The sequence below is a fragment of the Oncorhynchus keta genome, chromosome 28, assembly GCF_023373465.1.
Source record: "Oncorhynchus keta strain PuntledgeMale-10-30-2019 chromosome 28, Oket_V2, whole genome shotgun sequence".
In the NCBI taxonomy this organism is placed as follows: Eukaryota; Metazoa; Chordata; class Actinopteri; order Salmoniformes; family Salmonidae; genus Oncorhynchus; species Oncorhynchus keta.
The window spans coordinates 31,043,730-31,062,549 of NC_068448.1; the positions used below are offsets into that span (position 1 = coordinate 31,043,730).

General features: G+C 44.4%; 1 protein-coding gene across 3 annotated transcripts; it reads left to right on the forward strand.

Moving 5' to 3' along the window:
• Window positions 1–1,837: 1,837 nt before the first annotated feature.
• Window positions 1,838–18,757, forward strand: LOC118361018 (myosin-7-like). Of its 3 annotated transcripts, XM_035740710.2 has the most exons (42): window positions 1,838–2,102; window positions 2,309–2,412; window positions 2,803–2,946; window positions 3,179–3,335; window positions 3,511–3,538; window positions 3,857–3,950; window positions 4,503–4,595; window positions 4,708–4,771; window positions 4,873–4,971; window positions 5,126–5,229; window positions 5,378–5,516; window positions 5,636–5,754; window positions 5,896–6,045; window positions 6,197–6,367; window positions 6,482–6,661; window positions 6,821–6,953; window positions 7,049–7,125; window positions 7,564–7,651; window positions 7,773–7,890; window positions 8,200–8,323; window positions 8,549–8,685; window positions 10,184–10,439; window positions 10,661–10,903; window positions 11,108–11,284; window positions 11,399–11,544; window positions 11,768–11,858; window positions 12,208–12,597; window positions 12,761–12,887; window positions 12,993–13,111; window positions 13,238–13,434; window positions 13,561–13,744; window positions 13,865–14,030; window positions 14,191–14,315; window positions 14,473–14,588; window positions 14,713–14,905; window positions 16,087–16,290; window positions 16,438–16,563; window positions 16,683–16,853; window positions 17,248–17,352; window positions 17,699–17,794; window positions 17,918–18,061; window positions 18,227–18,757. In XM_035740710.2, exons 1-42 carry the CDS (start codon window positions 2,003–2,005, stop codon window positions 18,236–18,238), a joined length of 5,811 nt encoding a protein of 1,936 aa, XP_035596603.1. In that variant the 5' UTR covers window positions 1,838–2,002; the 3' UTR covers window positions 18,239–18,757. The 3 variants fall into 3 exon arrangements, 2 of the variants coding, with proteins under 2 accessions (XP_035596603.1, XP_035596604.1); XM_035740711.2 differs by lacking the exons at window positions 1,838–2,102; window positions 2,309–2,412; window positions 2,803–2,946; window positions 3,857–3,950 and having other exon boundaries at window positions 3,217–3,335; window positions 18,227–18,754; XR_004820953.2 differs by lacking the exons at window positions 16,087–16,290; window positions 16,438–16,563; window positions 16,683–16,853; ... (2 more) ...; window positions 17,918–18,061; window positions 18,227–18,757 and having other exon boundaries at window positions 14,469–14,588; window positions 14,713–14,746.
• The last annotated feature ends 63 nt before the right edge of the window (window positions 18,758–18,820 follow it).

An 18,820-nucleotide genomic window follows, 5' to 3' on the forward strand; every position in this document is an offset into this window, starting at 1 on the left:
AGGGCCAGTCAACGAGAGCATACAGGTCACAGTGGTGGGTAGTATATGGGGCTTTGTTAACCATATCCAGACCAATAGGACCATAAAGAAACAGTCACTTCAAAGAGTTGGCGTCCTGTCACACCATTTTTGATTAAAGATAAACATATTTTCTCTTTTGGGGGATGGTAGGCACACTGAGATCAAAAGTCTTGGAAAGAACCATTCACCTGGAATTTGTTAGTTGGGTTTACAGTAATTGAGAAGCTCCTTAAGTGCTGATAGGCAGATATGTTTGGAAGCATTCCAACCAGTGGTTAAAAAGCGCCGAATTGTCATACTTGAGTAAAAGTATGAGATACCTTAATAGAAAGTAAAAGTAAAAGTCACTCAGTAAAATTCTACTTGAGAAAAGTCTAAAAGTATTTGGTTCTAAATATACTTAAGTATCAAAGGTAAAAGTAGTATAAAGTATAAATATTATTTTTAAATTCCTTCATTTAAGCAAAGCAGACAGCACCATTTTCTTGTTTTTAAAATGTATGGATAGCCAGTGGCACACTCCAACACTCAGACATCATTTACAAAATATGCATTTGTGTTTATTGAGTCTGCCAGATTAGAGGCAGAAGGGATGACCATGTGTTGTCTTGATAAGTGCGTGAATTTGTCAATTCATCAATTTTCCTGTCCTGCTAAGCATTCAAAATTTAACGAGTACTTTTGGTTGTCAGGTAAAATGTATGGAGTAAAAAGTACATTATGTTCTTTAGGAATGTAGTGAAGTAAAAGTAAAAGTTGTCAAATATAAATAGTCAAGCTACAGATACCCCCAAAAAACGACTTAAGTAGTACTTTACATATCCCCACCCTGCAATCTCCCACTGGCTCAGTTTTTCCCCATCTATTTTCACACGCCTACGTCCAACATTACAGTCACCCCCCCTTTCACTAACATATAGCCTTGTCCATTCCTATTTGAAAACCAAATGGTATAATCATGAATTGTCTTTATTGCACAGCTTTGATAAAAATTATTTTAAAAAGTATGCCACTTGTAGTCCAGGTCAATCACTATATGAGTTAGTGGTCAACTTTAATCTGTAACATGGAACATCTTGACAAGCTATATTTTCTAATTGCCACAACAGTCACAGTCAACTTCTGAAGCTCATACCAATTACATTGTGCACCCTGCAGGAACACTAAACTCTCTGACCCACCGGACACATTTCAGCGCGCCATTGGATGTAGGGAAACGTTGGGTGTCACAAAATACCTCAATTCCCTTACTTTGATCACTTACTTCAAATATTTTTTCCACGTTGATTCAATGTCATCACATTAAATGTTTGTGTTGAAATTACGTGGAAACAACCTTGACTCAACCAGTTTTTGCACAGATGGGGGGGGGGCCTTCTGCACATTCTGATTCAAGTTTCTTCCATAGTCAGATCGTATTATGTTTCCTGATAAAGACGATCAAATAGAATGAAAACATTATGTTTCATGGCATGGACAGAAAATAACACCGCTGTTCCAATTGAATTACAGTGTAAACGTGCACATCTTCTGCACGTTGAGATGACTATGTACAGTTTATGATTGACAGAATTAAGTCAAACATTGACGCAATCCTCTGTAAAACAATGCCGTTTTAAAAATAACTGGCCTACTGTAGGTTTGAGTAGAGATAAAAATGCAGATTGCTATTCGTGACCGTCCGTGCACACGGTCCGGGCCAATAGGCTGCTGAGGAAAGGGACACATGGGGATGTCTGACATAGCTCCGCTAACCCTGACCTTGGGGAGGACAATAAAAGAGACGTTAACAGTGCGTTCAACGGTTAGTATACCAGATGCACCAACTAACCATCATTTTATAATAATAGGCCTATTGATAATCACATTTTACAATTCAAATCGTCTCCGGCAGTTTTGAGCTTGTCTTCAATGTGTTTAAGTTGTTGCTCTTATTCATTGTAGGTCCGTTGGTGCTGTTTTTTCCTGCGGAGTTGTCACCATGTCTCGCTTTAATGAAAGTAAAGATTTCGGGGATGCAGCCTCGTTCCTACGTCTCACCAATTTGGAGGCTTTGGCCGCCAGGACCCTGGCTTTTGATGGTAGGATAACTGTCAGAAATGCACATCAGTTCAACAATTGTATTTGTCTTGCCATACACTACTATCTATGGACAACAACAAAAAACAAGAACATATGGAAGCCGACCATTCCATTTTCTACAGTTTTGCAAGTTTTGATGGTGCACATTTTTTTGTTAAGTTTTTGCCCCTCTAAATGACCATAAGCTTTCTATTATTTTGCTCAGGCACTAAACGAGTCTGGATCCCGAATGAGAAGGAGGCTTACATCGAGGTGGAAGTCAAAGAACTGGATGGTGACAAAGCCACTGTGGAGACCAAAGATGGAAGGGTTGGTAGCCTAGTTGTTGCAGTTGAATACAACATAATAAGGATAGTTTTAGCACTTGTCTTGTAGTTAATATGGCAGAAAGTGACAACATAATACTGACTCTTCAACACTTGTTGAAACTGACCTCATTAAGTCCATGATATACAGTAGCTAAATCCAAATATACTTCTCTTTGTTCTGAAGTGCACGGACTGTTATATATTTTTTTCATTTAATAGATTTGCAGACCTAATAGAATGTATATGAAATGTTAGTACCAAAAGTTTAATATGGTGTGGTACAGTGGTGCTTCAAGTCCCTTGAATTAAGTGATATATTATCACCTACCTACTGTATGAATTGACTGTAGACTTACACTGTTGTTGTCCCCCCCCCCCCTCTATTTCAAAGACTCTGGTTGTGAAAGAGGATGACATTCAGCAGACAAACCCTCCGAAGTTTGACATGATTGAGGACATGGCCATGCTGACTAACCTCAATGAAGCCTCTGTGCTTTTCAATCTCACCAGGCGCTACAGTATGTGGATGATCTATGTGAGTCGCGGTTCTGTACATCACACCATAGAGGGGAGGATAAACTGAGGCTATTCTGAACCAGTGAGACTCTCCCTGTGTCTCACACTACATGTGGCCTATTTGTTTTTGAGTTTCACGATACTTTGACCTTTTATTTATTTAATTTCCTTCCTATTTAACTCTCTCTCCTTGTCTATATCTCTCACACAACCAATTTGTCTCATCTCTTTCTTTCTCTCTCTCTCTGCAGACCTACTCTGGGTTGTTCTGTGTGACAATCAACCCATATAAGTATCTTCCCGTCTATTCGTCTGATGTGATCGCTGCCTACAAAGGCAAGAGGCGCAATGAGACCCCGCCCCATATTTACGCCATCGCTGACAACGCCTACAATGATATGTTGCGCAGTAAGTCTCAACCAATACAGTCTTTGGTCTCAATACAGACTCTAAACATAGAAGCTGTGTCATGTTGGAATTAAGAATCCATGTTCTACATTTAGATAAAATATGTTCAGTGCTTACACAATGCCTAAAAAGACTTATTTTTCTGCTAACTCTGGGCAATATGTTCTCTTAATAGATTGTGAGAATCAATCCATGCTCATCACGTAAGTCAAAGCCCTGCTCTATTCTAACACGGCCACTAGATTGACACGCCTGTATTTGTTGTAATATAACTGAAAAATGTGTTTTCTACAAATTTGTATTAATTCTAATCAATTGTTACAATTCACACTCCCGCCAAAGCATTTATTTGGCGCTTATTATTTAGATTTCGACCCCTTCCAAGGACCTCTTGCATTACAGTATTTACTGTGCTGATGGAAACAGTTCATTTTTGTCACTCTTGTCAGAGTGAGGTACATATATTTTTCATTATAATTATGTTGATTTTTTTCAAATACATTTTTGTCTACCACTCCCAGCGGAGAATCCGGTGCTGGCAAAACAGTCAACACGAAACGTGTAATTCAGTATTTTGCCATTGTAGCAGCCCTGGGTGATGCAGCCAAGACAGGAGTAAGGCAGAGAGCTTCCCCCACCCTTTTTTTCAACCTAAACCCCTTTTCATCTTTCATTCCTTTTTTTTTTTTTTTTTTTTTGGACAGGCTTGTTATATTTGGACTATTTGATAACTACCTGTGTGTATTTTACCTGTAGGTAGCCTAAAGTTTTCCCCCTGGCTTTCCCTGGTTTGCAAAACAAAGAGTTACCTTTGCCGTTTGTCTCCCTGATCCTGCAGACTTCCTCGTCCCAAAACATGCCTGTTTTTTGTCATCCCTTTTTATTCCATCCTTTCCGCCCTACTTTATCCAGTTACTTTTTGCAACTGTCTTTTTATTTGACCATCTAAGTTGATAACCTATTTTGTTTTTTGACTTCCACTCAGATGTGTTTTTATCCTCCTTCCATCATCGCGTTACACATTATTCCTATCTGGAAGTCCATCCCTCTAATACATTATCTCTTCACATGGCAATCAGTGAGAAAAATCACCTTGTGCTTTCCTTAAAATCATGTTGCCATCCTTACAGCAATTGGCATCAAATCACACATCTTTTGCTTCCCCAGGGTACCTTAGAGGACCAGATCATTGCGGCTAACCCCGCCATGGAGGCTTTTGGTAATGCCAAAACACTGAGGAACGACAACTCCTCCCGTTTTGTGAGTGCCATATAATTTATCACTACACAGATGGACTCAACATCTCTTCTGAGTAGAATGGATAAGAATGTGCGTTTTGTGTTGTGAATCTCTCTCATCTCTCTCGACTTAGGGCAAGTTCATCAGGATCCACTTCGGTCCTACAGGGAAACTGGCCTCTGCTGATATTGACATATGTAAGCTGTCTGACATCACACCATGTAGAATTGAGTTTTTCACATCCAACAGTAATCCTCCAGGCCAATGCAAACCTCCTCTGCACTGTCACCATGTGTAGATCTTCTGGAGAAGTCCAGAGTAGTCTTTCAGCAGCCTGAAGAGAGGAGCTACCATATCTACTACCAGATTTTATCTCACAAGAAACCAGAGCTTCAAGGTATTGGAAGGCCACAACCAAAGATCACAGCCAAGGGCATATTTAGCAATGGGATACATTAAATGAGAAAATATCTATCCCAATAGTTTTATCAGTTCAGCGTTCTCCAAGTGTCCCATGACTTTAACATGATGTCTTCTCGTTGATCCTCCAGACCTTTTGTTGATTTCCACCAATCCCTTCGACTACCACTTCTGCTCCCAGGGTGTGACAAAAGTGGAGAACATGAATGACGAAGAGGAACTGTTGGCCACAGATGTAAGCTCTGCCTCTTTCTACGAATGCTCTTTCCCTGTCTCTGCTATGTTGATTTCCATCTCTATTGTGTGTCTCTCTATCCTGTTTCTATCTGTTTTCTCCTAACTCACTAGTCTCTGTCTCTCTCCCTCCCTGACCCCTCCCTCAGCATGCTATGGACAGTCTGGGCTTTACTCCTGAGGAGAAGTATGGCTGCTATAAAATAGTGGGGGCCATCATGCACTTTGGCAACATGAAGTTCAAGACAGTTCAGAGAGAGGAGCAAGCAGAAGCTGACGGCACTGAAAGTGAGTCCCAAATTCCATTTACTTAATGGAACATGAATAGAATATATTTACTCGTAACAGTGTCAATATAGGACACCACCCAATACATACAGTGTGTATGTATGTGCTTTGCTCTTCAGGTGCTGACAAAGCCTCCTACCTGATGGGGATCAGTTCAGCTGACCTCATCAAAGGACTGCTGCACCCTCGGGTCAAAGTGGGGAACGAGTACATCATTAAGGGCCAGACTGTTGAGCAGGTGAGCTCTCTTTCTCTGTCTCTGTAAAACACACGTAGAACAAGAAGGTATTATGGATTTAAAGGAAAGATTATTCACATGACCAATATTGTTTTCTGAGTCTGTGATATACTGTAACAGCTATCTGTTTCCTTTGTGTAGGTGAACTATTCAGTTGGTGCTCTAGCCAAATCCACCTACGACCGCATGTTCAAGTGGATGGTGGGCCGGATTAACAACAGCCTCTACACGGCACTGCCTCGGCAGTTCTTCATCGGTGTGCTGGACATTGCAGGGTTTGAGATCTTCGCGGTAGGCCTACACATTATAAAGCATGCTTCTGACCAAACTCTGCATGATTTGATATGGTCTTTCTCCAGACTGTTTTGGCTCATAAACCTATCCTTCTTTTCTACCCCCCCCCCGTTCCCCCCCTTCCCCATCTCTCTGTTCTCTGCACAAGTTCAACAACTTTGAGCAGCTGTGTATCAACTTTACCAATGAGAAACTGCAACAGTATTTCAACCACCACATGTTCATCCTGGAGCAGGAGGAGTATAAGAGGGAGGGTATTGACTGGACCTTTATAGACTTTGGCCTGGATCTACAAGCCTGTATCAACCTCATAGAGAAGGTATGTGTCTCTTGTCTCAGCCATTCAAATAAGGGGCTAGAGCTGAGGGAACTGCCGATGTTGGGGGGGGTTGTATGTGTGTGTGATGCTATACTGTTTGTGTGTTTCCTGCAGTCCATGGGCATACTGTCCATCCTGGAGGAAGAATGCATGTTTCCAAAGGCCACTGATGTGAGCTTTAAGACCAAGCTGTATGACAACCACGTGGGCAAGTCTCCCAACTTCCTCAAGCCGCGGCTTGACAAGAAACGCAAATATGAGACCCACTTTGAGCTGGTGCACTATGCAGGAGTGGTAAGTCTTCCAGTCTGTGCTGTTGTGTGTGGGTGTGTTTCCGTGTGTGGGTGTGAACCGTGGGTGTGTTTCTACCCACGGTTCATTTGAGACATTTACTTTTATTCAAATCTATTGGATGTCATCGTTGACCCTCCCACTCTCTCTGCCCCTCTCCAGGTACCATACAACATCAGTGGATGGCTGGACAAAAATAAAGATCCCTTAAATGAGACAATAGTCACCTGCTTCCAAAAGTCATCTAATAAACTGTTGGCAAGCCTCTTTGAGAACTTCATCAGTAGTGATGCAGGTATTTTTTTCAACTTTATACCCTTACATATTTGAAAGTGAAACTACAGTAAATGGGGAAATGAAGTCCTGGTGATCCACGGTTTGATCTTCCAGCTGCTGATCCAAAGACCGAGGCCAGAGGAAAGAGGAAGAAAGGGGTCTCCTTCCAGACTGTGTCACAGCTTCACAAGGTGTGTAAGAGGGAGGTAGAGACAGGCAGGCATTACAAGAGTGTGTCTAAGTGTCGTATTGTTTAGTAAAGATCAGAAGAAGGGAAGTATTTAAATGTGCTCTGTTGTTTTCCTGATGTCACGGTGACGTGCCTGAGTTGAGAGGGAAGTAGTTAAGACTTGCAGTGATGTTTAGGTAACTCAACTCATGAACATCACTTTAAGTCTGTGCTACCTCCACTCTTTCATGCCTCTGACTGAGAACGAGGATGAGGTAAGACACACCTTGGAGAAGAGCACCCTCACTTCCTTAATGTAATGTTCCCTCAACACATTGTTGTTTTAGGTGAGGTACAGGATTGGATCAAAAGGATTTGTGGGATTTATCAACTAAGACACTTTTACTTGCTGATTGAATTATAAATCATATCCACTTCCTGCTAATCTGCCCATTTGCAGGAAAATCTGAACAAACTGATGGCCAACCTGCGCAGCACCCAGCCTCACTTTGTGCGATGCATTATCCCCAATGAGTCAAAGACTCCAGGTAATGGTGACATATCTAAAGCTGTAATACAACTGACTTCACCTTGTCACCGTTGGCTCCATCTCTGCTACTAGGTGTCTCAGTGCTGCAAGATTGATTCTTTCTGTCCTCTTTATCCCAGGGGGCTTGGACCCATTCCAGGTCCTCCACCAGTTGCGGTGTAACGGAGTACTGGAGGGAATCCGTATCTGCAGGAAGGGCTTCCCTAACCGGATCCTGTATGCAGAGTTCAAACAGCGGTGGGCACAGCACCTCTCTGGACAATGTTGAACTTTAACATACAGAGACACAAAGGCTGTATTTAGACAGGAAGCCTAATTCTGATCTTTTTGTAACTAATTGTTTTTTTTGACAAATCAGATCAGCTCTGAAAAAGATCTGATGTGATTGGTCAAAAGACCAATTTGTGGAGAAAAACAATATCAGAATTGGACTGCCATTGTGAACGCAGCAAAACACGTGTGGACCGTCTCGTTATCAAGATGGCAATAATGTGCAGAATAAATGACTTTCTTTGTCTTCCCTGCTGTGTGTTCTGTCCTGTGCAGCTATCGTATCCTGAACCCCGTGGTGATCCCAGAGGACTCCTTTGTGGACAGCAGGAAGGCTGTGGAGAAGCTGCTGGGCTCCCTGGACATAGACCACACCCAGTACAAGTTTGGAATCACCAAGGTGGATACTGTATGACTGGCACTAGTGCACCTGGATGAGTTTGCTGCTGAGAGATACCCTTGTGTTTTGAGCTCTCATCTCCAGGTGCGCCTTGTGTTGGGGCTGAAACTTATAGTATGGCCACTCCTCATCGGTTGCTGACAGAAACAGACAGTATGTTCATGTGTATTGGGGCAGACTTAGAGAGATCCACTATAACTGACAGTATGGTCTGGGTGTCCTCAGGTGTTTTTCAAGGCAGGGCTGCTGGGCCTGCTGGAAGACATGAGGGATGAAAGGCTATCGGAGATCCTTACCATGCTGCAGGCTATGCTGCGGGGCAAACTCATGAGGATGGAGAGACGCAAGATGATGGACAAGAGGTAGGTAAACACAGGTCAGACGGTTCCACTGGGACTGCCGTGTCTTGAGTTTTCAGGCCCAACCCAAAACATTTTTATTGACAAGGTTATTTAGTAGTGTTTTGTGTGGGTTAGTGCGTGTATTTGCCCTCAGGTTTGTCGGTATGTACATGGCATGCGTGGAGTGTGGCGAGCGTGTGTCAGCACTTGCTTGCTTTACATTGTGTGTGTGTGTGTGTGTGTGTGTGTGTGTGTGTGTGTGTGTGTGTGTGTGTGTGTGTGTGTGTGTGTGTGTGTGTGTGTGTGTGTGTGTGTGTGTGTGTGTGTGTGTGTGTGTGTGTGTGTGTGTGTGTGTGTGTGTGTGTGTGTGTGTGTGTGTGTGTGTGTGTGTGTGTGTGTGTGTGTGTGTGTGTGTGTGTGTGTGTGTGTGTGTGTGTGTGTGTGTGTGTGTGTGTGTGTGTGTGTGTGTGTGTGTGTGTGTGTGTGTGTGTGTGTGTGTGTGTGTGTGTGTGTGTGTGTGTGTGTGTGTGTGTGTGTGTGTGTGTGTGTGTGTGTGTGTGTGTGTGTGTGTGTGTGTGTGTGTGTGTGTGTGTGTGTGTGTGTGTGTGTGTGTGTGTGTGTGTGTGTGTGTGTGTGTGTGTGTGTGTGTGTGTGTGTGTGTGTGTGTGTGTGTGTGTGTGTGTGTGTGTGTGTGTGTGTGTGTGTGTGGTCCTTGTGGAAATAGCCCGTTATAACCTCCGGGTGCAAATGGTGCTTACAAAAACAGGAGGGGTTGACACATGGCCCTTAAAGATCAGTAACAGCAGCTGTCATGTCCTCCAGCCCAGCCTCGTATTAATAATAACGCATTCTCCCCCGGCCCCCTTTTGTCCATGGAGCCTGGAGTTTAGAGCCCCCACATAGCTGGAATAACTGGTCAGGTGATAAGGGATTAAGTCTTCGGTTTCACAGAGGGCTGGAGTTTCATATAATAAAGGACCTCTACCTGACCTTTGTCTGGCCCACAGTGAGTCTCTGGCTTGCTTTTCCTGGGATTCACTATTGATTTATTTCCCCGTATGGAATGCTTGCTGTGTCATAGCACCCGCTATTGTAAAGCAAATGATCCAATGACCAGTGCTCGCTGGGCCATATTTGGTAAGCAGGGCACACACAGATCTAATTTAGAACAGGAGGAAGGGAGGAATCTGGACCACGTCACCAGTCCACCAACATGACCAGTTCATTGGACACAAGTGTAAGGGTGGAAAGCCATAGGACAAAGAATTCTAGCTACCTTTATGGTCTACTGCTTCACAGCCCATTTCCAAAAAGCTCTACTAATACACACTTTAAATGTGTTATCCTCTCACTTCTCGATCCCTAATCAAATCAGGCATATGTTGAAGTATTGTCCCTTTCCCGTTCAGTCTCAAAGGTCATTCGGAAAATACAACTTACTTCATCACCTTAGTGCACACAAATCATTCACCTCATTCACCTGTGTAACCCTGAATGCCTTCCCCCTCTACCTCCACAGAGAGGCTATAGAGGTGATCCAGTGGAACATCCGTGCTTTTGCAGCGGTGAAGAACTGGCCATGGATGATGCTGTTCTTCAAGCTCCGGCCTCTCCTGAGGAGTGCCACGGCCGAGAAGGAGCTGGCCGCCCTCAAGGAGGAGTTTGCCAAGCTGAAGGAGGTGTTTGGCAAGTCAGAGACCAAGCGCAAGGAGGTGGAGGAGAGACAGGTGGCCCTGATCCAGGAGAAGAACGACCTGGCCCTGCAGCTGCAGGCAGTGAGTGTTTACAGATGAGATCAGAGAACACACTGTACAACGGAATAACATTAAGATGAGGATTGATGAGACAGGATTAGTAAAGATGAAGACAATATGATGAGACAAGCTTAATGTAGACTTAATAAGAATCGACCAGAGACGATTAGGCAATAAATCAAGATAAGAGATGCTAAGGGGAAGTACTAAACAGGAAGTCTCTGTGTCACCCCTGACCTCAGGAGCAGGACAACCTGGCGGATGCAGAAGACCGCTGTGACCTGCTGATCAAGGCCAAGCTGCAGCTGGAGGCCAAGATCAAAGAGCTGATGGAGAGACTGGAAGACGAGGAGGAGATAAACGCCAGCCTGACTGCCAAGAAACGCAAGCTGGAGGATGAGTGTGCAGAGCTGAAGAAGGATATCGACGACCTGGAGATCACCCTGGCCAAGGTGGAGAAGGAGAGACATGGCACGGAGAACAAGGTGAGCAGAGGAATGGTGGCTCACTGCTTGCAGAGACATTATTCAGCATTCCTGTAAACCTCTTGGTTTTACCTGGGCAGTCAATTTACTGTACCGTGTATATTATATTTCAGAGATGATTTCTCACATTGCTGGTATATTTCCTTCCTTTTGTTCTGATATGTTATTTGTTGCACATTGTTTGATCCCCCTGTCTTTCCTCAGGTGAAGAACCTGATGGAGGAAATTGGTGTTCTGGACGAGACCATCCTGAGCCTGACCAAGGAGAAGAAGGCTCTGCAGGAGGCCCACCAGCAGGCCCTGACTGACCTGCAGGTCGAGGAGGACAAGGTCAACGTGCTGAGCAAGGCCAAGATCAAGCTGGAGCAGCAAGTGGACGATGTGAGTAAAGGGGCATGAAAAATACACACGTTCACCTCGAACAGTAACCTAACTACCTCCTTAGTTAAGCACACAGCGATATGAGATATCTTATACTGATGTAACCCCCCCAAGTTGGAAGGTTCCTTGGAGCAGGAGAAGGAGGTGCGTATGGATCTGGAGCGGATCAAGCGTAAGCTGGAGGGGGATCTGAAGCTGTCCGTGGAGTCTGTCATGGACCTGGAGAATGACAAGCAGCAGCTGGAGGAGAAACTCAAGAAGTGAGAATCATCTCTTCAATCTGTTAGTTAATAAGGCCTTTATAAGTGGTCTGTGAAATCCTTGTTAACGGACCAAGTATAAATAAACTACTTACTGACTGTCAATTAGTGTGCAAATGAATCACTTATTAGCATTTTACAGTGAAATGTTTATCTATGTTAAATATTTTGTTGTACCGTCTATTCCTCTGACTCCTCATCATCATCATCTCCCCCTGTACAGAAGAGACTTTGAAATGAGTCAGTTCAGTTCGAAGGTAGAAGATGAGCAAGCCCTAGTCATTCAACTCCAAAAGAAAATAAAGGAATTGCAAGTATGTCTATCTGCCTCTGTATTCTCTTCTTTTGTAAAGTTAGTTAGAAAAATGTATTAAAGCATCACTCCACAATGATACAATAGTTGACCATACCAACAAACAAAAAAGATTTTAAAAGCTACATTGTAGACCACCAGTTTTTCAACACTAAATGCGGTCATAGTTAAACGTGGTATTTCCTTTGGAGTCATCTATAATGCATCACATCTATGTACATCTATGCATAATCAAAAACAACAAAGTACAGAAGATAAAAGGACATTTAGCACTTATAAAGACATCTCCATTGGAGGATAAGGTATGTTACTAAATTGCTCATGTAAATGTTCCCCTGCCTCTCCCTCAGACTCGTATCGAGGAAGTGGAGGAGGAGTTGGAGGCGGAGAGGCTGTGGAGGACCAAGGCAGAAAAGCAGCGTGGCGACGTGTCCCGGGAGCTGGAGGAACTGAGCGAGAGGCTGGAGGAGGCAGGCGGGGCCTCGGCCGCCCAGATCGCCATGAACAAGAAGCGCGAGCAGGACTTCCTGAAGATGCGGAGAGACTTGGAGGAGGCGGGGCTTCACCACGAGGCCACAGCGGCCGCCTTGAGGAGGAAGCACGCTGACAGCGTGGCAGAGCTGGGCGGGCAGATTGATATGCTACAGCGCGTCAAACAGAAGCTGGAGAAGGAGAAGGCGGAGTACAGGGTGGAAGCAGAGGACCTGGCTTCTAACCTGGAGCGCCTCTCCAAGTCCAAGGTGAGGGGGTGAGAGGGTTCGCCTGGTCACTGAGATGTGGCGGTCTCCTCAGTGTCCCAGACACAAGGCTAGTTGGGATGGTCTGAATTGCAACAGTATGACAAGTTAGAAAATACTGAGTTTTATGTCATGTATGCTAAGGCAGAGTTTTGCTTGATAACAGGATACCACAGAGAAGATGTGTCATCTGTATGAGGATCAGATGAATGAGGCCCGGGCCAAAGTAGAGGAGCTCCAGAGACAACTGACTGACATCAGCAACCAGAGAGCCTGCGCTGTCACTGAGAGCTGTAAGGGTCACACGGGCCACAGCACGGCATGGCAGAAGGTCAACCGACCTTGGGAAACTCACCAAATGTATCTCTCTTTGTCTCTCTCTCTCTCTGTGTGTGTAGCTGAGTACAGTCGTAGGCTGGAGGAGCGGGAGGCTATGGTCAGTCAGCTGCAGCGCACCAAGATCTCCTTCAGCCAGAACACTGAGGAACTTAAAAAACAGCTGGAGGAGGAGAACAAGGTCAGAGGTCACACTTAAGTCAAACATTAAGTTATCAACCTGATATGTAAAAATATTAAAGGCTTTTTCCTGTCAGACCTCATAACAAGAATATGAATGATGTGATTTCTTCCTTGTCTGTCCCAGGCTAAGAATGCCCTGGCCCATGCCCTCCAGTCCTCCAGACATGACTGTGACCTGCTTAGGGAGCAGTATGAGCAGGAGCAGGAGGCCAAATCTGAGCTGCAGCAGGCCCTAGTCAAGGCCAATGCTGAGGTGGCTCAGTGGAGGACCAAGTATGAGATCGATGCCATCCAGAGGACTGAGGAGCTGGAGGAAACAAAGTAAGTCTGATGCTCTCAAATGATCTGTTTGTCGACATAAATTAGCGTGAAAAAAGCTTTTGAACAATACTGGCTTAATGCTCTTCTGATAAACTTTCATGTTAACCCCTGACTGTGACCTTAAAGAAAGAAGCTGGCGGTGCGTCTGCAGAACACTGAAGAGGCAATGGAGACATCTCATGCTAAATGCTCCTCTCTGGAGAAAACCAAGCACCGTCTGCAGACCGAAATCGAAGACCTGATGGTGGACCTGGAGCGCTCCAATGCTGCTGCCCTTGCCCTGGACAAGAGACAACGCAACTTTGACAAGGTAAGCAGTGAGCCCATAGGCATTAGTAGTTAGTAAGTTGTCAAAAGAAGGATTTTCACATTTGCATGACAACCCTTGTTAAGTCCTAAACATGAGTACTGACAATGTAAAATGTTGCAGGTGCTGTCAGAGTGGAGGCAGAAGTATGAGGAATGCCAGTCGGAGCTGGAGAGCTCTCAGAAGGAGTCTCGCAGCCTGAGCACTGAACTCTTCAAGTTGAAGAACTCCTACGAGGAGGCCATAGACCACCTGGAGACACTCAAACGGGAAAGCAAGAACCTGCAAGGTAAACACTGCTCTAAATAATACCAGTAAACCCTTGTCGTTTGAGGGACGAGCGGGGTTGTAGGAGTGACGCCACCTGTTTGAAGACAATGCTAATAAACGTCACAAGAGTGAACACAAAGGCCTGTCTATCTAACCCATAGTGTTATTTGTTTCCCCAGAGGAGATAGCTGACCTAGCTGACCAGATCACCCAGGGTGGGAAGACCATCCACGAGCTGCAGAGGATGAAGAAGGTTCTGGATGTCGAGAAGAGTGACATCAAGGCTGCTCTGGAGGAAGCTGAGGTGAGCACACAGAACTGTGGTTGGAAAGTGTCTATTCTTACCACAAGGGTACAGCGAGACCAGTGGAAACCTGAGAGGAGTGATCTGACAGGGGTGTAAGGTTGGTGTGACCCTGTAACTCCGCTAAATGTGACACAGTTCTATTGCTCCGAGGCAGGGCACCCTTGAGCATGAGGAGAGCAAGACCCTACGTGTCCAACTGGAGCTGAACCAGTTCAAGACTGAGGTCGACAGGAAGATAGCCAGAAAGGAGGAGGAAATTGACAGCCTCCGGTAAGGACTCGTGATCCATGATAGTTTTCCAGTATGCTTTTAAAAGCAGCACAGATTTGTCATTATTCATGATGGTGTTTTAGGCTCCTCTCTCTAAACAGCCTATTTGTCACTTTCCCTGCAGCTGGAACCACCAGCGCTCCCTGGAGTCCCTGCAGACAACCCTGGAGACCGAGGCAAGGTCCAGGAACGAGGCAGTGCGGCTGAAGAAGAAGATGGAGGGAGACATGAACGAGATGGAGATCCAGTTGAACCATGCCAACCGCCATGCTGCAGAGTCCCAGAGACTACTGCACCACCTGCAGGGCCAGATTAAGGCCAGTGGAGAACTAACACAATTCATGCTTTTAAATGATCAACATTGTCATAGATTTTTCACACAAACAACATGTGTAAGGAAACACAACTCATACTTAGGGTAGATATTTAACATTTTAGACATCAAATGCTCTTATCCAGAGTGACTTACAATTAATGCATTCATCTTAAAATAGGTGAGACAACAAGTGTTGGAGTAGTTCAGCTAGTAATTTAACTACATTCTGCAGTAGCTTGGTGGAAGATGACAGTGGTGGAAAAGGACTCAATTGTCATACTTAAGTAACAGTAAAGATACCCTAATAGAAATGGACTCATGTGAAGGTCACCCAGTAAAATAAGACTTGAGTAAAAGTCTAAAAGTATCTTCTTTTAATCCTTAAGTCTATTGATGCACCCATGTCTCAATCTAAGTAACATAATAAAGAAATCCCCATAAATATCTATCAGTTTAAACTGGAGATATCACTTTTTTGGATGGGCTGCGTCTCAATCTACCACATCCTCCTACGTAATCCTTCCACATTTTCGGTGCAAGGTGGCCGAGCTACAGCGGTGTTTGTCAGACCGTGAGAAATCCCAAAAAATGGTCTTCTCACAAAAACGTCTGTAGTGTCCGAACTCCCTCTGGTCAGGGAAGACTCTCACAAACACCATGGTGTTCTCCATTTTGCTCTACGATTCCCACAAATGTCACGGGACTCATCTGAACGTAACCCATACGAACAAAGGCAGTAGGGATGACAGAACGTTATATGGATAGGTGCGTGAATTGAACAACATGGCTGTCCTGCCTGAGCATTTGAAATGTAACAAGTACTTTTGGGTGTCAGGGAAAACTGTATGGGAGTAAAAAGTACATATCCCAACATATACGTATGGGAGTAAAAGTTGTAAAAAATATAAATAGTACAGACCCCCAAACAACTACTTAAGTAGTACTTTAAAGTATTTTCAATTAAGTACTTTACACCACTGGTAGTTGAACTCAAATCTAGGTAGTGTTTTCAGTAGTTTGTTTTTTGCCATGTAGCTGTGTAGCTAACTACTGGAACTACACATTACTTTTTTAGCAAAAAACTAAAGAAGAAATGTGTTAAGTAGGCAAGAATTCTGAATCATTATTAATAAACCATTTGTTCAGTGACCATTAACCACTGTTGTCTGATTGGGTCTGCAGGTCCTGCAGTTGGAGCTGGACGGCCGCATCCACCAGAATGAGGAGCTGAAGGAGCAGTGGGGCCTGACGGAGCGCAGGAACAACCTGCTGGTGGCCGAGGTGCAGGAGCTATGCACTGTGGTGGAGCAGACTGACCGCGGACGCAAGATGGCCGAACATGAACTGCTGGAGGCCACTGAGAGAGTCAACCTGCTGCATGCCCAGGTAGGAGACGCCCTAGGGAACTGGCTGGTTAGGGCCTGACATGGGATGGATGAGAGGATGAAAGGTTTGAAGGATGTACATTGTTACAGGATTGTTGGATATATCTTAGCCACATAGAAACCCTAGTATTTTATTCTGCTTGAACAGAACACAAGCCTGATCAACCATAAGAACAAAATAGAGAGTGACCTGTCCATGCTGGCTGGGGAGGTGGATGAGGCAAGACAGGAGTGCCGTAATGCAGAGGAAAAAGCCAAGAAGGCCATCACAGATGTGAGTTACCTAGACAGTGACCCCCTGATCTCACAATATTCAATGCTTTAATTGTGTGATGGGGCAACCAGTCCATTTTGAAACTATGGTTGTGATATTTCCCCTCATCTCCTGTCCAGGCGGCCATGATGGCAGAGGAGCTGAAGAAGGAGCAGGACACCAGCTCTCACCTGGAGAGGATGAAGAAGAATATGGAGCAGACCATCAAGGACCTGCAGCTCCGGCTGGATGAGGCAGAGCAGATCGCCCTCAAAGGAGGGAAGAAACAGATCCAGAAGCTGGAGATCAGGGTGAGGTTCACATTAAAATGAATAAGACCATGCAAATTGAATTAAATGTCTTCACTTCTGAAATTGTAAACCTTTTACTGAAAAATTGCACAATTAGAGCAGAAATAATGTCCTCATGCTTCCAGCAGAAAGATGCACAACTTAATCTTTGATTATGGCTGAACTATGCATCTTCTATGCATCTTCCAGCCTTCCCAAGAGGCTAAAATCTCATGATTAGGTTGCAAGGCTTCTATAGTATTTTAACAAGGTCTACCTTTTGGGGGGGTTCGCTTGCCTCACTTTTCAAAAAAGTGAATCCCTTAAACATTTAATAAAATGTATATTGGAGTATTGGATTTCACACAGCACAACATCAATGAATGGCTAACTGACCGACCTCTGTGACCCACAGATGAGGGATCTGGAGAGTGAGCTGTTGTGTGAGCAGAAGAAGAGTGAAGAGTTTCAGAAGGGAGTACGCAAATATGAGAGGAGGGTCAAGGAGCTCTCCTACCAGGTAAACAACCACAGCAGTCAGTGCCCACCCGTGGAGGCTGCTGAGGGGAGGACGGCTCATAATAATGGCTGGAATGGAGCGAATACTATCAAACATGTGCTGGATACTATTCTATTCACTCCAGTACGCTCCACTCCAGCCATTATTATGAGCCGTTCTTCCCTCAGCAACCTCCACTGCTGCCCACCTACACAGCACCCCCATTTCATAGCAACATGTTGTAGTTGAACCAGAAGACTAAAAGCAGTTGTGGACCACTTTCACTGCATCAACAGATGATTGGGGACAATTAAGGTAGTAGATGCCTTGACAGTCCATTATTGAGTGTTTGTTGCTGTTTGTTCAGGCTGAGGAGGACAGGAAGAACCTGCTGAGAATGCAGGAACTCATTGACAAGCTGCAGGCTAAAGTCAAGAGCTACAAGAGGCTGGCTGAGGAGGCAGTGAGTATTATAGGTTCTCTTCAGTCACACACAACAGCCCATCTGAACCAACAATCTCTTACCATTACTGAACAATAAATTGACATTTTGTAATATTAAGTCATTTCCCTCTCTCCCCACTAGGAGGAGCAGGTGAACTGTAATGTCACGAAGTACAGGAAGATGGTTCATGAACTGGACAATGCAGAGGAGAGGGCAGACATGGCGGAGACTCAGGTCAACAAACTGCGCGTGACTGTGCGCACCCGGGACCCAGGGCCAGCCAAGGTGAGCCCTGATTTCAGTTTAGTTAAACTCACTTTATAATGTGTTCATGTCCATGGCTAGCGCTCCAGAGGGGTTGGGTTAAATGCGGAAGACACATTTCAGTTGAATGCATTCAGTTGTACAACTGACTAGGTATCCCCCTTTCAACCTTGCTTGTCTTTCCAGATTGCAGAATGAAATGGAAGCCTAGTAGTGTTCCTGTACGAAACTCTATCAGATGACTGCAATGTGTGTTAAAGGTCCAACGCAGCCGTTCTCTCAATATCAAATCCTTACTGTGTTTGTTTTCAATTGAAATGGTCAGAAAGACACTGAGGTTTGGAACTCTTTATTGGTCTATTAACTACTGGTGATGTCACCAGGCAGGCCAAAACTCATCCGACCAAAACAGGCTGTATTTTCAGGTGGCCTTTTCAAACAGCTCCTACACTAAAAGGGACATTATCACAATTTCACAGTATTATTCTAATCGCAGTGTGGAAATATATTTAAACACTTGACTGCACTGGGCCTTTAGGTGTGTTTTGACTAGTGTGTTCAAATAGCAAAAATGTGTGATAGACCAACACAAGCCAATGCCTTGTTAAAAGCTGAAATACTAAAATGTCCTTTAACATGACTGTTCACTGTCAACAATAATACATTGTATAACCCACATCCATGTAATGTAGTGCGTAAAAGCACTTAAATAAAGAGACAAGACAGATTCAAAATTGTTCTGTTTTTTTTCTTCTCATTGTCTTAACAAAGTGAAGTTAG

Coding starts and splice junctions, on each gene's coding strand:
- LOC118361018 (XM_035740710.2), top strand. CDS start 2,003: ATGTCTCGCTTTAATGAAAGTAAAGATTTCGGGGATGCAGCCTCGTTC. Junction 4,972..5,125: donor CAAGAAACCAGAGCTTCAAG/GTATTGGAAGGC, acceptor TTGATCCTCCAG/ACCTTTTGTTGATTTCCACC. Junction 14,906..16,086: donor ACCTGCAGGGCCAGATTAAG/GCCAGTGGAGAA, acceptor TTGGGTCTGCAG/GTCCTGCAGTTGGAGCTGGA.